Source organism: Palaemon carinicauda, chromosome 20, assembly GCF_036898095.1.
Source record: "Palaemon carinicauda isolate YSFRI2023 chromosome 20, ASM3689809v2, whole genome shotgun sequence".
NCBI lineage: Eukaryota > Metazoa > Arthropoda > Malacostraca > Decapoda > Palaemonidae > Palaemon > Palaemon carinicauda.
In genome coordinates, this window is record NC_090744.1 from 103,910,216 (window position 1) to 103,927,715 (window position 17,500).

Genomic DNA, 17,500 nt, shown 5'->3' on the forward strand with positions numbered 1-17,500 from the left:
ACTTTTTGTTTTATTTCTCTTCATCCTCTTTCATATTCTTGCACTGATCGGCCAACTTATACTGTATACTTTCAATATCTACAGTAGTCCACAATATCCTTTATCTACAGGTATGCGGTCACTCAAATTAGTAATTGAAACTTTTAGATTAATTGGGTGGATTAATATAGGGAATTTGGACTTCGTCAAGACCTAGCAGGCTATTCAGCTCCTAGTCAAATGGTGGGGAAATTTCATACCAGCAGCATGTAGTAAGAGTTGAAAGATGTTTGGTAACAAGAAGGAAGAATGGGAGCATCATTATTTTCATAAGTATCTCTTAATATTTCTTTTACCCGGCCAAGGACTCGAACCTTAGCCCAGAGTGGAGATAAAGGCAAACAGTAGACTTAACCCATTCAGACCTAAAGAGAGATGAGAGTGGATTCTGACTCTGCTATATTTAATCCTGACGATTCAGGTTTTGTGTTTAGATTCAAAATCAACTTATATTTTCTATTACAGCTGATTGGTAATATATAACACTCAGCTATTTAGGTCATCTTATTACTTGGGTGAAGCTATGTAGGTGTTGAGAACACGCCAAAAAGGCCCTTCTGTAGTAATACTAGAGGTGCAGTAACTCATCCTATGTTCTTGGGAACTAACCCCTTTCGATAAAAACTGTGGATTATCATTCCAAATCTCTTCTCAACATGAAGAAATTATTTCCTGTCTTAAAAATCTCCACTGTGATAGACAACTTCTTCATGTCTCTTTGAACAAGATTTAAAGGTTTAGAAACCGCTCATGAATGGCAGAGGCAAGGGACAGTGACATTGCCTTATCAAGCAGGACAATGCCCTAGAGACTGGCCATATATACTTATGATCAGCACCCAAGACTCCTCTCCGCCCAAACAAGGACAAAGGCTGCTGATGACTCAGCAGATAGACCTATTCTTCCTGGAACTTCACGCTTATGAAGGTGTATATATAAATGATATTTCCCCTTTTTATTTATAAAGACAGCTTAATGTGTTTGCTCCAAATCTATCCGTTACTTTTCGTAATTATTGGATAATTAGTAATGTTACTCCTTTGAGTAAAACTATGTTTGTAGTTGCTCTAGCCCGCTGATTAACACACTATTTCCATAACTCCCATATAATCTAAAGTTTTTGAACGTCTTTTGCCAAAATGTCTAAATAGGTTTACTGAAGGTAATCGTCTGTTCCATAGTTTGCAATTTGACTTTCGTAAAGGTCTTGGAGTATGTGATGCCCTTCTTACAATTTCCAATGCTGTAAAGAAATCCCTTGATTATGGATAGGACGTTCGTATGACTGGTCTTGATTTTAGTACTACCCTTGATCGTTTTAATCATGAGACCCGTGTTTTCAAACTTAAAGAGATGGGAGTAGGTGGATCTTTTTTTACATTTTTATTTAATTTTTATGCAATAGGGGGAAAAGACAATTTGTTGATGGACACCATAGTGCCTATGGAATGTAATATCTGGTGTTCCTAAAGGTAGCGTTATTAGCTCATTACTTTTCATACTATACACATGATCTGTGGTGTGGCCTAGAAAACAAGTTCGTTTCATATGCAGATGATGCTACTCTAATTGCATGAATTCGATCTCCTGAATGTAGACCTTTGGTTCCTGAATCCTTTAATACAGATCTTGCTAAGATCAGTGCATGATGCAAATGGGGCATAAAGTTGAACCCTAATAAAACTCGAAGTATGATTGTAAGTACGTCGAGGACCGCAGTTCGTCAACATCCAGATCTTGGCATTGACAACGCTTTTTAAAATATTTACAATTCATTTAAGATTCTAGTTGCGATTCTTGATTGCAAATTTATTCTTCAATTACACACACAAAAAAGGTCATTTTGAGAGTCTTCCGATTTTTAGTGATCAATCCATTTTGAGGAAATGTTTTCCCTTTTCATTCTTCAATTATTTCGAGTATTGTTCTCCTATCTGGTCTTTAGCTGCAGAATCTCATCTTAAACTTACGGACTATTAGATTTCTTATTCCTAACCTTGATAATAATTTCTGACACCATTATTCTGTTAGATCTTTATGAATATTCCATAAGATATTTTTGTAATTATGGTAATCCTTTGCATTCACATGTTCACAGACTGTATTATTTTGTATTCAGTACTAGATATGCAATTAATTCTAAAAATCCTTTCTTTCTCCATCATAAAGCTTGATACTTCATGGTATTCTAGAAGCTTTGTTCCAGCTCTGGCCAGGTTGTGGACTGATCTTCCTAATCCTATATCCTCTAAAAAGGATACAAATAACTAAGAACAAACTATTAATGAGAAAAAAAATGAAGCATATTAAGATCACTAACAAAATTAAATAGATTAATCATATATAAACTACGTAATGAGGTCTATGTCAACCTTTTCAATAGAAATAGATTTCAAATAAGTATGATCTACCAGATTAAGATGAACATGCCACAATCTGGTCATAGGTGGAATAAAAATTCTAGAATATTTATAATGGAGAAGACAAGACTTTGGATTAACTGCATACCTAGTATTACGTGCAGGGTGGTACAGTTGGCTTTATCAATTCCGGTACACTTCACAGGAAGTTAAGGAGACATCACTGTACCGGATTTAATGAAGACAACTGTACAATATGGCAAGATTTTAATGCAAAGAATTAGGAAATATCTTATGCAACATGCTTAAAGAACTAACTGAATGACGGTACCAGAGATTGATGTCGAGATGCGGGAAACAGAATTTAATTAATCGTAGGATTTGGTCCAACAAATTAAGATGAGAGTTAACAGTAGAGGACCAAAAAGTAAAACAATACTCAAAATATGGTAGAACAAAAAATTAAAACATTCTCTCAGGATAAATTGATCACCGACTATCTTGAAAAACTTTCTCAATATGCAATTTTTGTGTGCTAGACAAGAAGGAACAGGACGGAATAAGAAAGTAGAAGCAATGCCTGAACCCAAAAGGTTGAAGTACGACCTGAGTTGAAACATAGAACAGTTATGTTGTATGTATGAAGTTATGGAACTTGAGTTAAGATCTTACATAATATATCAAATTGATAGTTAAAAACTCTGAAAATGTTCCATCGGGCAACTCAAAATCAACGAAAATATTACTTCCAACTTTCTAAAAATCGAGATTTGCCAGAGAACATACACGGAAGAGACTTTGTGGTTAAGATGATAAAATATTAGCAAAGTGCTCCAAGATATTACGAACAAACAATAATAACGGTTGAGAAAATATCATTACCGGAAATAAGAAAATTATCTTCGACTGAGGCAGATAATTCGTAATGCACCTTAATTCTTCCAATATTTTGTGTGTTATTGTTTAAAGTATTGCCTCTGGCTCTTCATTTATCTATATTTTTTTCTAGTTTCAAGATTTAAATGCCGCTCATGAATGACAAGAGGCACGGGACAGTGACATTGCCCTATCAAGCAGGATAATGCCCTAGACTCCTAGAGACTGACCATATACACATATGATCAGCGCCCAAGCCCCCTCTCTCCCCCCCAACTAGGACCAAGGAGGGCCATGCAATGGCTGCTGATGCCTCAGCAGAGAGACTTATAGGCGTCAAATCTCCCCTTCTTAGCTCACAAAGATGGTGAGGTTGCAGCGACCAAAGGAACTATCGAGTTTGAGCGGGACTCGAACCCCCGTCTGGCGATTAACAGCCATGGACGTTACCACGTCCACCATATTAGCACATTTATTTTCAACTTACAGAGAAAAGAGAGTAGGAGTCCTTTTTTTGAAGGATTATACACAACGTTGGATCAAGTTCCCCTTAAGGAGCACCGGTCCCAAAATAATGGTCTAATAATCATCATCATGATCCCCTACGCCTATTGATGCAAAGGGCCTCGGTTAGATTTCACCAGTCGTCTCTATCTTGAGCCTTTAAATAAAAACTTTTCCACTCATCATCTCCCACTTCAAGCTTCATAGTTCTCAGCCATGTAGGCCTGGGTCTTCCAACTCTTCTAGTGCCTTGTGGAACCCAGTTGAAAGTTTGGTGAACTAATCTCTATTGGGGAGCGCGAAGAGCAGGTCTAATAATTATTTCTAATCATTTTTTTTTCTACGCAGAGGTATGATATACGTAGCCTATATTCCCAGAGAACTAGTGGCTCAAATGAAGGCATAGCGTTGCTAAAGGGAATTATATCTGTCTATAGATAAATATTTTTTTTTTTAAATGTTCTGCATCGCATTGGTAATCGGCTCTAATTTGCCACTACGTCTTGTTTCATATCTCCTTCGAGTTCTATTCACAATAACATAATATTTCCTTTTTCGGCTACAAGGTAGTGATGGACTTTCAAATAAAGTTATGAGTTAAAAAGGCAGATAAATTGAATAAATACTAGTTTTTCTGTCAAAACAAAGTTTTAAAAAATCTCTGGAAGATTAAATATATTCTCTAAGTTTAGACTGTTAACAAACATAGATTTCAATAAACTATTCTTTTACAATGCCCATTATAAAAACATATTCTTTTCACTAATCTTTAGGTCAACCTCATGATCCTATTATGCAAATACATCATTAATTTTAGATGGTCTAATTATTGATCTGTTATTTTTTCGAAATATTTTCAAAAATTCAGATTTTTTTTAGCAACTTTAAGGTCTATTAAGCCAGTAAATAAAACCACTATATCTGAGCAAATAATTTTTATATACTAAAGCCCCTCACACACGAGGGGACAATTGCACGGCGGGTAGACACTGTTACCAATTTTGTCCTACGTTCGCCTACTTGTGCCTACTGACTGCCTTGGACTGTTTGATCTGGTACCACTGTTTCAAAGCCGGAGAATTAGGGGTATTCAGAGTGCCTGCCCTGCAGTTGCCTCTCGTTTGGAAGAGGGCTATTATTCAGGGCGCATATCCATTTATTCATTTATTTTAGAAATAATAACCTATTAGGCACCAAGCAATAAATTTTCTTAAATGATATCGATGCATCAATTTATGTGAAAAACTTTCGAAAGCAAACCTACATGATAAAAAACTTATCACAAGGCCATATATTGCGTTATAATTCTAACTGTCTAGAATTATTAATGAAATCTCCACTGGGGCAAAGAAGAAGCATACACCCCACAAAAAGAGAGATGGATCTGTTATAACAATATAAGAAGAAGAAAGACAACGTTGGATGAAACACTTTAGTGAGGTTAGGAAAAGGAATAGGTTTATATACCTGGAGCTGATAAAGACCTTTATGTGCCCATGAATGAATTCACTGTGTTTGAAGTCGGAGCTATCATTAAAAAAAGTCAGGAGATGGAAAGCCTCTGGATACGATGGAATAACTGCCGAGATGATTCTGGCAGAAAATGAAGTGACTCCCAAAATACTTACAATATTATTTTGTAGAATGGGGCACGAAGAGACAAAACCAGATGAATGGGAGTCAGGAATGTTGCTAAAAATGGCAAAATAGGAGATCTGACTGATTACAATAATTGCAGAGACATCACATTTACATCAGTTGTCATGAAAACATATAGTTTGATCATTCTAAAGAGACTAGAGAGAAAGATTGAAGAAAAGCTGAGAGATGAACAAGCAGAATTTAGAAAAGGTAGAAATTGTACTCACCAAACTTTCATTTTGAGACATGTACAGCAATGCGTAGAATGTAGAAATCTACTTTTGATGGCATTTGTGGACTATGAAAAGCCTTTGATAGTGTGAACTGGCTAATTTTGTGGAAGTCCTGCATTATTAAGGAGTTCCTCTTAAATATATAAATTTGATTAAGTTTGTTCATGAACGTAGCAAGTGCAAATTTAATGTTAGTGGAGTCCTATCGAATGGATTTCCAGAGAACAGTGGAGTACTCCAAGGGCATGTGTTGTCACCTATGTTGTTTATCCTTCTCATGGGTTTTGTAATGCATAGAACAGTTGGGGATGGTGGGGAAGGATTGGACTGGATTGGTAATTGGAAATTAGCTGACCTAGAGTATGCTGATGGAAATGTCCCTTTTAGCAGAACACCACAGGATTTACAATGCTTGCTTACAAGAATACATGAAATATCACACGAGGTTGGGCTCCAGATGAATAAAAGAAAGACAGAGATGATGAGAATGGAATATGCTATGGAAGATGAGATATTGGAAGGAGAAACGATTAATGAGGTAGAATCGTTTAAGTATTTAGTAACTATAATACAGGATCTTTAGAATTGGAGTTTATTGAAAGATTGAAAAAAGTAAATCAGACAATGGCGAGGTTAAGTAAAATTTGGAAATCAAATCGCCTGAAATTACAAATAAGAATCAGACTATTTATAAGTTTAGTGAGATCGCTGTTACTGTATGGACATGAGTCGTGATATGACAATGAAACACTCTCCAACAGATTTAGTAGATTTTAGAACAAAGCCCTCAGAAGGATATTGGGAGCTAAATAGATAGAATATGATTAGAAATGATATTATAAGAGAGATGAATACAGGAAGTGTTCAAACACTGATTTTTCATGTCAAGAATTAAATGTTTATGACCCACCATTTTATATTTTTTTTCGTTTTCGTTTATATGGTGTAAAAAAATTACTATTGAAATGCCGGAAATCAGAAAAAAACACCGAAGCAAATGATCTCATATCCTACTTTCTAGTAGAATTCAACGAGAAAATGTTTTAAGACAGTAAAGAAATAAAGTCCTTTTTGCTCTTAGTAGGATCCATGTTGTAGCTGCAGCCACCTACTTTCCCATTATGAAGGAAAAATATCTAAGATGAGGAGCACGTCATTTGCATTTTTCATTATCCTCTTATGGTTAATAAATATACAAAAAAAAAAAAAAAAAAAATGTAAGGTACTTCACAATGACATATAATTTTTTTTTTTTAAGGAAGGAGATGGGACTTGGATAGTTGTAACCTTCAAGTATATGTTCCATTATACAATAATGTAAACTAAAACATTTATTTATAGTGTGGAATCAAGGGAGAATATATATATCAAGTCGTTATGGCTACTCGTCTCCCATATAAAAAGCAATATAATATTTGGTTCTTTCCCAATAGAAAGTTACATGGGGTATCCTTGAAAAATAATATAATATTATTGTTATTAATAATAATAATAATAATAATAATAATAATAATAATAATAATAATAGTAATAATAATAATAATAATAATTACAATTATTATCAATAATAATAATAATAAAAATAATAATTATATTTATTGATATTAATAATAATAATAATAATAATAATAATACTAATAATAATATTTTTAAAAACCTTTGCATGTCTCATCCCTAATAAACAAGGAACTAGATTCATGCAGTACTACTAACATGGTAGTGGTGTAGCATATCTGGTCAACTTCATCTACACAATTTCCTTGAATTAATGAACTGTTTACCCAGTATCCATAATATTCCTGGCTTAATAAATGCTTCCCCCATATAGTATACCTTATCTCATATCCTCAATCGGTAGATTTGTGATGTGTTTTTGTTTAGCTGCATAGTTCAATTAGAATTGAAAACTGCTGACGTAGCTTCTTGTATACTTATAAATAGTAAATTTTCAAAAGCATTTGTTAATGTAAAAAAAATATGTAGATGAGAGTAATTAGAAAATACATGGTATACAATGATCCATTACACAAAATAGTAAATATTACTAACAATATTAACGAGTATATAATTGATGTAAATAAATATTCGGATAAAATACACGAAAAGTTGGTACTGCGCACATTAGACGACCATGAATATCACGCATCTTGCTTAATTGAAGCTATCAATCACTTTTGAGAATATCTCACTAATCTTCTCTTATTACGAAGAAAATGGCACTGAAAAATTCTAATAATGACCGTAGATATACAACGTATCTCTCTTTAACTTACCGCTAGTTGGGCACCAAGTAGCAAGGCTGCCACCAACGTGATGTTGGGCAACCCTCTCATCCTGACCACCTCACAGCAACTATTGTGCCATTGTTAGCACGGGTTACAACTGAAGTTAACTTCACAGGCCGCGCATGCGCACAGGTGACGCTCCACTCCATGTAGGGCCCCATAGTTGAGGTCCCCCTTTTTCGTAATGGAGATGGGACTTCCGCCTTTATTTCTGACCATAGCTATAGGAGGGAATGTGCCTGTGTGTTGAACTTCTAGTATGCTTGAAGATTTGGTAATTGATATCAAAAGCTGGATATAACCGCAAATTTGATAAACTAATGCTTTAACAGCATCGAGCCTTTGCATTTAAACAGAACTGAAAAGGTCTTCTGATACACAGACTAATAGAGGTGATTTCCACCATCGAATCTGGTATGAATTTGACCCTTAGCGCACCATTGTATAAGTTTATCCGGAACATCAATCTAGTTTACGTGGAAGTGGATCGCTTCCTGGATGAGAAACAGCACACGCTCTCACGAAAGAGCTTTGTTACATTAGTATACAGCTCAACAGATGTCCGCAATGAGAAATATTTTCATATATCACATTTAATGGTAAGTTCGTGACGATAGTTACCCGGTGTGTCAATTTTTATTTCTTTGTTACGTGTTTTCCATTTTCGTCGTTCGAATGGAGTCCTGCTTTTCCATCTAGGGATGTAGCTGGGCTAGTAACAATGATAATGATAATGATATCAATAATAATAATAATAATAATAATAACAATATTAATAATAATAATAATAATAATAATATTAATAATAATAATAATGATAATAATAATGATAATAATAATAACAATAATAATGATAATAATAATAATATTAATAATAATAATAATAATAGTAATAATGGTTATATTAATATCAACAGCAATAATAATAATAATAATAATAATAATAATAATAATAATAATAATAATATTCAGTGTTGATGATCATACTCGCAAGCTAGAGAACTTTACTGATCTGTTATGTACAAAATGTACAATAAACCGCAATAACAATAACATATGTTGTCATGTCTATACTCTTATTATTATTATTATTATTATTATTATTATATTATTAATTGCTAAGTTACAACTCTAGTTGGAAAAGCCCAAGGGCCCCAACGGGGAGAATAGCCCCGTGAGGAAAGGAAACAAGGAAAAATAAAATATTTCAAGAACAGTAACAACATTAAAAAAAAAATCCTAAAAAACTATAAAAACTTTAACAAAACAAGAAGAAAAATTAGATAGAATAGTGTGCCCGAATGTACCCTCAAGCAAGAGAACTCTAACCCAAGACAGTGGAAGACCATGGTATGAAAAGAATTTCCATTTGTATGGTAATGGAGATGTAAATATTGGTGTTTTTAAACTTCCTTTTGAGGCAGAAGTACCAGTTGTCACTGTCTATTTGGTTCGGCATATTTATCAGTGACGGATTTGTCATGGTATATAATGCATATTTGAACTTCCATGTGTCTTTTAGATTTGTTGCAATACTAGTTGCGTAAGGCTTATATGGTGGGTTTAGTTGTGGCAAGTAATATATATATATATATATATATATATATATATATATATATATATATATATATATATGTGTGTGTGTGTGTGTGTGTGTATGTATATATAAATACAGATATACATATATATATGCATATATATATATATATATATATATATATATATATATATATATATATATATATATATATATATATGTATATGTGTGTGTGTGTGTGTATGTATATATAAATACAGATATACATATATATATGCACATATATATATATATATATATATATATATATATATATATATATATATATATATATATCGAACCAACAATTTCTATAATGAGTGGAAATCTTTGCTTATTAACTATTACAAATGATATATAATACGAAAATGGGATGTATTTAAAATGCAAAATGACAAACAAGTATAAAAAATAAAAAAGAAATAGAAAGAAAGAAGAAAAAAAGGCGAAAAGTAAAATAAGTACAAAGAAATAAATAAGTAGGTGAATGAAATTAATGGAGACTGAAGACTATGAAATGTACAACAATTTTAAATCCATAAAATGCTCTAATTATACATTATTTTTTTAACGTGAAAGATTATTTATTGTAGTTAATATGAAGGATTGCAGAAAAAGTGGCATTTTATATTTCCATCATTAAATCATCGACAATTTGTTCTGCCATTTCACTTTTGTTTTAAAAGAATCTAACAAAAAAAATGAATTTGGTTTACTACTTCACTCTTCATTGAATTCTATTATAGAATTTGTAAAATTAATAAAATAATGATACACTTAAAACAAACTGTTGGTGCAGTAATGCAACAACTAATACGCTTACAAAAGGTTATATATTTAGTAACCTTATCCCATGGCCTTTGACCTTGCATATCAAGGTCACACTACATTGAAGACATAAGTCCATTGCTATACAACAGTTGAGATATTAATTTGTTTAAGAATATAGAAAAGGTACCTGTGTCTTACTGATTTTCTTAAAACTCAGACAATTCTTTTTAGAGCTGGAAATATTTTTCTTTTATATTTTTTTACATGAATACTATTTTTGAGACATAAGGACATTTTTATGCTTTCTATTGATATATCAAAAGTTGAGATATTAATTTCTTTAAGAATATAAAAAGGTATTACTGTCATTCATTTTCTAAGAACTGAGATAAATAATTTTTATAGCTTGAAATAAAATATGTATATATATATATATATATATATATATATATATATATATATATATATATATATATATATATATATATATATATATATATATATATATATATATATATATATATATATATATATATATATATATATATATTTATATATCTATATTAATATATATATATATATTTATAAATATATATACATATATATAATATTTATATTAATATATATATATGTAGATATATATATATATATATATATATATATATATATACATATATATATATATATATATATATATATATATATATATATGTATGTATATATATATGCATATATATATTTATATGTATATATATATATTTATATATATATATAAATATATATATATATATATATATATATATATATATATATATATATATATATATATATATATGTGTGTGTGTGTGTGTGTGTGTGTGTGTGTGTGTGTGTGTGTGTGTGTAGAAATCATGAAAGCTGACACGTGACGAATATAAAATGTATTATAGCCAGGAAAGGAAAAATGAAAAGACTTGATTGTAGTTAGTACTTTCGTCCATTAGGGACATCAACAGACTCAACAATGAGAATACATATACAAAGACATCGTATTTATTTCTTGTTATTTCTTTGTATGAACACTCAGAGGTAACAGTTCAATATCAAGGCAGGATTAATAGAATATCTATCACATGTGTGGCAAGGAATTGAGCAATTACTCACAATGAAAGAAAGCAGCACTATCATAACAAATCACCTGGGACTTATTATAAACACAGGTGATGCTCGCCAAAAGCAGAGGAGAAACCGTCAACACCTGTGCACAGCAAATGTAATAGGGTCAAAAGTTTAAAGGTTACTCATGAGAGAGAGAGAGAGAGAGAGAGAGAGAGAGAGAGAGAGAGAGAGAGAGAGAGAGAGAGAGTGCCTTACCTTACCCTATTCTTACCTTACCTTATTGTATGTTTGGGTTCCCCCAGGTCCCTCAGTGTGAGGCACCTCGTATATCCACCAGAGAGTTGCTAATGCATCTTCCGGTGTTTTTTGCATCTTCCAAAGAGAGAGAGAGAGAGAGAGAGAGAGAGAGAGAGAGAGAGAGAGAGAGAGAGAGAGAGAGATGCTAGATAAGAACAGATCGTATACGTGAATGAAATATGCATCAAGTAACAAAAACAGATGAAGATAGCGTTAATAGGAATTCAGAATTGGATTAAATATTTTAATTCAAGGTTAAAACAAAAGACTAAGATGAGGAAGCAACTTTAAGACAAAGGCTAAGAAGAAATATCTAAGAATACAATATGAAATTGAAAAGATGGTGTATGAAGACAATGGGTATTCTAAATATTGTTTGAAAAACAGATCTGTTTAATATAAAAGATGCAAAATAAGTACACCGTTTTTCGACTGAATTTTTAGGATGCTCAGATGTCAATTAAAGCTAATGGCATGTCGTCTTAAGGTAGTAATAGTACAACTGATTGGTTGATTAAATGGATTAATATTTGTAAAGACAACACTAAAAGAATAAGATCAGTTTGGGTTTATACAAATTGAAGTTGATGATGATTACGAGTCTTTTCTTTAAAAAAAAAGAAAAAAAAGAAAAAAAAATTAGAATTTCAATGGTTTATGGGAATATTGAATATGGTAGGGATGATTCCTGCCCCTCCCAAGTAATTTTTCGTAGAAAATCTTATTGACAATTATAATAAATAACCTATTTTATATGTAATTAACTAATTTTATAGTTCAGGCGAACATGATACATAGTTCAGAAAGGATTTTAATTCCTCTTTAGTCTTTTTTTGTTGTTAAAAGAAACCACTTGATGGCAAATAGGAACACTAATCTCCCCTATATGATAAGTGTCTGGCTAAAGATATAAATTTGATATATTTCTTTCCGGTCACTTTGGGTTGTGGTGGCCGATGTGGTAACGTCCCTGACTGGTAAACGCTAAACTGGGGTTTGAGCCCCGCTCAAACTTGTTAGTTTCTTTGGTGGCTGTAACCTCACCATCCTTGTGAGCTAAAGATGGGGTGTTTGGGGGAGCCTATAAATCTATCTGCTGAGTCATCAGCAACAATTGCCTAACCCTCCTTGGTCCTAGCTTGGGTGGAGAGTGGCTTGCACGCTGATCATATTTATATATGGTCAGTCTCTAGGGCATTGTCCTGCTTGATAGGGCAACGTCACTGTCCCTTGCCTCTGCCATTCATGAGCGGCCTTGAAAACTTTGACTCTCGCCATACCTCTGGTAAGTAGTCATACTATGGTTAGATGGGGCTGCGTGTACAGTTGGCTTCCCTAATTCCGGTACACTGACGTCTCCTTAGTTTCCCGTGAAGTGTACCGGAATTAGTGAAGCCAACAGTACGTGTGTGTTTATATCTACCTAAATATTTAGCTGTCATTTTTGACGGGTGGCGTACAATTTATTTCTAAATAGATGGCCTTTTTTTTAAGTTCATGAGAATGAGTTATATAGCAAATATGACTATATTCGGAAGCCCCTTTTGTTCATAGAAACCAATATTGGAAAATATGATAACGAAACTGTACATGTGAATATATATCATGCTAACATACTATCCATTCTCTTTGCATTAATGGTTCCAATAGATTACTTCAGCTAATGATACATACAAGGCTAACAGGTGGAACAGATGATTGTATAATGTTTATGAATAATGGAGAAGGACTCTTAAAAGGGTATTCCTTTTGACATTTTATCTACATATGTTATATAGAATCCTATTAATAATCCATTGACTCCTGACATTTTTTTTTGGGGGGGGGGGGGTTGTGTAAAAGCTTTTCAAAGTTTTTTCGTTTTCTTTATTATTTGCTTTTCAAGTGTTGCTATTTTTTGGTATTATCTCAAAATCGTTCTAAGAAAATTGTGTAAATGCCTACAGCTTCATGGGAATAGTTTTACTGGGTAAAGCGTAGAATGGAATAAAGTTTATCAAGATGATATATATATACATATATATATATATATATATATATATATATATAACGTATACATATATTCACATGTATGCATATATATATATATATATATGTATATATATATGTATATATATATATATATATATATATATATATATATATATATATACATATATATATGTATATATATATATACATATATATATGTATATATATATATATATATGGCAATGAGACCGCCAGTTTTTTTCCAATAGATTTCTGTGATTAGATTTTACTTCCTTCATAGTTGAAAAGGTGTATTTACAAATATATGTACAGTTGGCTTCATTAATTCCGGTACACTTTATGGATAGATAAGGAGACATCAGTGTACCGGAATTATTGAAGCCAGCTGTACCACGTAATCCTCGTCTACAGTGCGGGTGAATACGGATAGTATGTGAATACGGATAGTATAATCAATTTTTTTTAATGAGGCGTATTTGCACTGACTCGCAGGAGTGCCCCTTTTAGCTCGGAAAAGTTTCCTAATCACTGATTGGTTGGACAAAATAATTCTAACCAATCAGCGGTTAGGGAACTCTCCCGAGCTAAAAGGGCACTCCTGCGAGTCAGTGCAAATGTGCCACATTAAAAAAAATTACTATAGTGACACCAGCCAGTTACTGGTAGTCTCATTTAAAGCCAATGAAAATTATTGGTAATAGTTTACAACACCACGCTCTCCATTAACTCCAAAATAATGCAATCCTGCAGTTCTCATCTTCTTGCACAGTAATTAGGTGGTTATTTAAATTCTGGGAAAGCAATAATTGGCAAGATATGTTGAGGAAGGGGGAAGGGGTTATAAAAAGAAAATAGCTCAGTTTCCTCACTAAACGACTTGGAACTGACATGTCACCATAGTCAACCAAACAGAATTCGTGATGCCAGCGTACATAAACAGAAGTTCGTGATGGCAACGTACATTTGATATACTGTATATATATTCAAAATATACTTAATAAAAAATTGAGTAATTACTCAAAAGTGTCACTATTTGTAAATTGCATATTTTATGGACACTTTTGAGTAATTAATCCATTTTTAATTAAGAATATTTTGAATATACAGTATATCAAATGTACGCTGGCATCACGGACTTCTGTTTATGTATGCTGGCATCATGAATTCTGTTTGGTTGACCATGTTTACATGTCAGTTCCAAGTTGTTTAGTGAGGAAACCGAGCTATTTTCTTTTTATAACCCCTTCCCCCTTCCTCAACATATCTTACTAATTATTGCTTTCCCAGAATTTAAACTACCACCTAATTACTGTGCAAGAAGATGAGAACTGCTGGATTGCATTATTTTGGAGTAAATGGAGAGCGTGGTGTTGTAAACTATTACCAAATTATTTGCAGTGTTTCTTTATATCTTTTACTTTTTGGATAATGATGTACTTTCAAGTTTCCTGGTAAATTTTAGATGGTAATATAAACTTGAGGAGCTAAGGGCAATATTTTGATAAACAATAATATATTTTATTTCTCTTCCTCTTGTTTTGTTGAAGTTTTTATGGTTTATATAGGAGATATATATTTTAATGTTACTGATTTCAATGTATTTTATTTTTCCTTATTTCCTCTCCTCACTGGGCTATTTTCTCTGTTGGAGCACCCAAGGTTTCATAATATATCCATAGCAATAGATGTGTGTATGAGAGAGAGAGAGAGAGAGAGAGAGAGAGAGAGAGAGAGAGAGAGAGAGAGAGAGAGAGAGAGAGATTAAATAAAACTGCCTCTATACAATAAGTTATACTATTCCGTGTTTTTGTGTACAAATGAAATTTGTAATACTATAGTCAATTCTTTTCAATGAGGCAGATTTTGCACCGACTCCCAGGGGTGCCCTTCTAACTCGGAAAAGGTTTCTGCTCGCTGATTGGTTGGACAAGATAATTCTAACCAATCAGATAGCAGGAAACTTTTCTGTGCTAAAAGGGCACCGCTGCGAGTCGGTGCAAGTGCGCCTCATTAAAAAAAAAAAAAAAAAAAAAAAAAAAAAAAAAAAAAAATTGGATATAGTGGTGGCAGGCCACAATCAAACAGCGGGTGAGCCGCGGGCCAATCATTGGACCTCCCAGGAACTTCAGACTATAAAGGATGATAAGAATTCATTAAAACTGCTGTATTTGATCTCGTCGAGTTCATGACTTATACTTAGAGTCGGAACTAACCCATCTCCACCATTATAGCTGATTGGTGAGTGTAACACTTGGCTATTTCTTTAAAATTTCATCACTAACACTCCTGATTTATCATGAAAAGGAATTTTACTATGGGTTCTTGAGTGTCATGGTAGAGCGAAATCGGTATTAAAGGGTATTTGTTGCTTTTGAAAATTGTGAATAATGAATAACGAATGTTAGTGATAAAATTTTCAAACATACATACACACACGCACACACAAACACACACATTATAATATATATATATATATATATATATATATATATATATATATATATATATATATATATATATATATATATATATATTTGCTGTTAATGAGACTCCTTTGCCTTCTGAAATAGCTATTATTTTGAGCTTTCCATAAGTCAGTAGTTGTACTAAAACCATGAGATGATCCAGAAATTAAGTAGGTAATTTTTATTAGAAAATGGTGTAGTGACTATTGTCTACTGTTTTTTATAGAGCTGGATTGTGTCACAGTTTGGCAACTAGTCTGACAAGAGTTCTCAGTCTGATGGAAATTATACAAAACAGAGAGAAAATACTAAAAACATATTCTTTCAGAGATCAAAATGCCACAAAAATTCCATGAAATAATTATTGCCTGTGATAATGAAAAAATTTTATGGAAAAACATAACGTTTCTATTAGATTGAATTAGATTTTAAATTTTGGCTATGTAACCCAGAACGGCGACCGTGATAACCACTCAGAGTTGACGTACAACTAAAGGGAACCAAAAGCGAGAAAAAGTTAAATTCGAAGTTGGACGAAAGGATGCGTAAAAGGAGATAGAATTCCAGAAGTATTTCTTAATATTTTTCTAAATGCTCATCATTCCAGAGGTGGCCTCAGACAGATTTTTAGTAAGCAACGTTTAATTGGAATTCAACATGAAAAATATTTAAAAATATCTCTCAAAGCAAGGTAGAAAATAAAATGCATTACCTTACTCTCGGACAACTAGACTGGAGAAGCATTAGGTGTAACTACTAACAGGTGCTTGAGTAATGACTATAGTGCGTATCCATAAAGCGCTAGTTTTAAATTGCGTGATTTCTTTGAATTATGTGGATAAATACAATGACGGGTGGTTCTTTGGCAATACCATTCCTCTACCTGGTTGCAGGTGTGAGTGATGATTGTTATTCTAAACAACAATTATTTTTAGTCCAGTGTTTCATGATATATTTTATTTTGAGGTATTTCCTTTCTTCACGCTTATTTCCTCATTCTATTGATATCATTTTTTTGTTTATTTCATTATATTGTGTATATGATATGGTGCCAGAGTCATATATAATATAGTACACCTCGTTTGAGAGTTTAGAAATTTGTTGCATTAATTTTGTTTATATAAATTTCTATTATTGATTTTATTAAGTATTTGAGCTTTCAGAAATAAATGTTAGAACTAGAGTCTTACCATGTACTTCCTGCTTGCTAAGATACTGATGAAAATAAAAAAAAGTATCTAGAAATTCATTCATTTTCTCTATCTCACAATGTTTATGAATGTACATTACATACTTCGACTTCGAATCGTGGGATACTTATGAAGGAAGCCAATAAGCTGTTCACTAAAAGCTCGTTGATACA

At 32.5% G+C, this 17,500-nt stretch overlaps 1 protein-coding gene across 1 annotated transcript in view; it reads right to left on the bottom strand.

Moving 5' to 3' along the window:
* The window catches only part of LOC137660026 (uncharacterized), a 53,279-nt gene extending 45,253 nt beyond the window's left edge, over positions 1-8,026 (bottom strand). The window contains exon 1 of the mRNA XM_068394756.1: positions 7,927-8,026. Coding sequence (XP_068250857.1) covers positions 7,927-7,986 — 60 coding nt within the window. The 5' untranslated portion in view covers positions 7,987-8,026. The remainder of the gene's footprint in view (positions 1-7,926) is intronic.
* Positions 8,027-17,500: the final 9,474 nt, after the last annotated feature.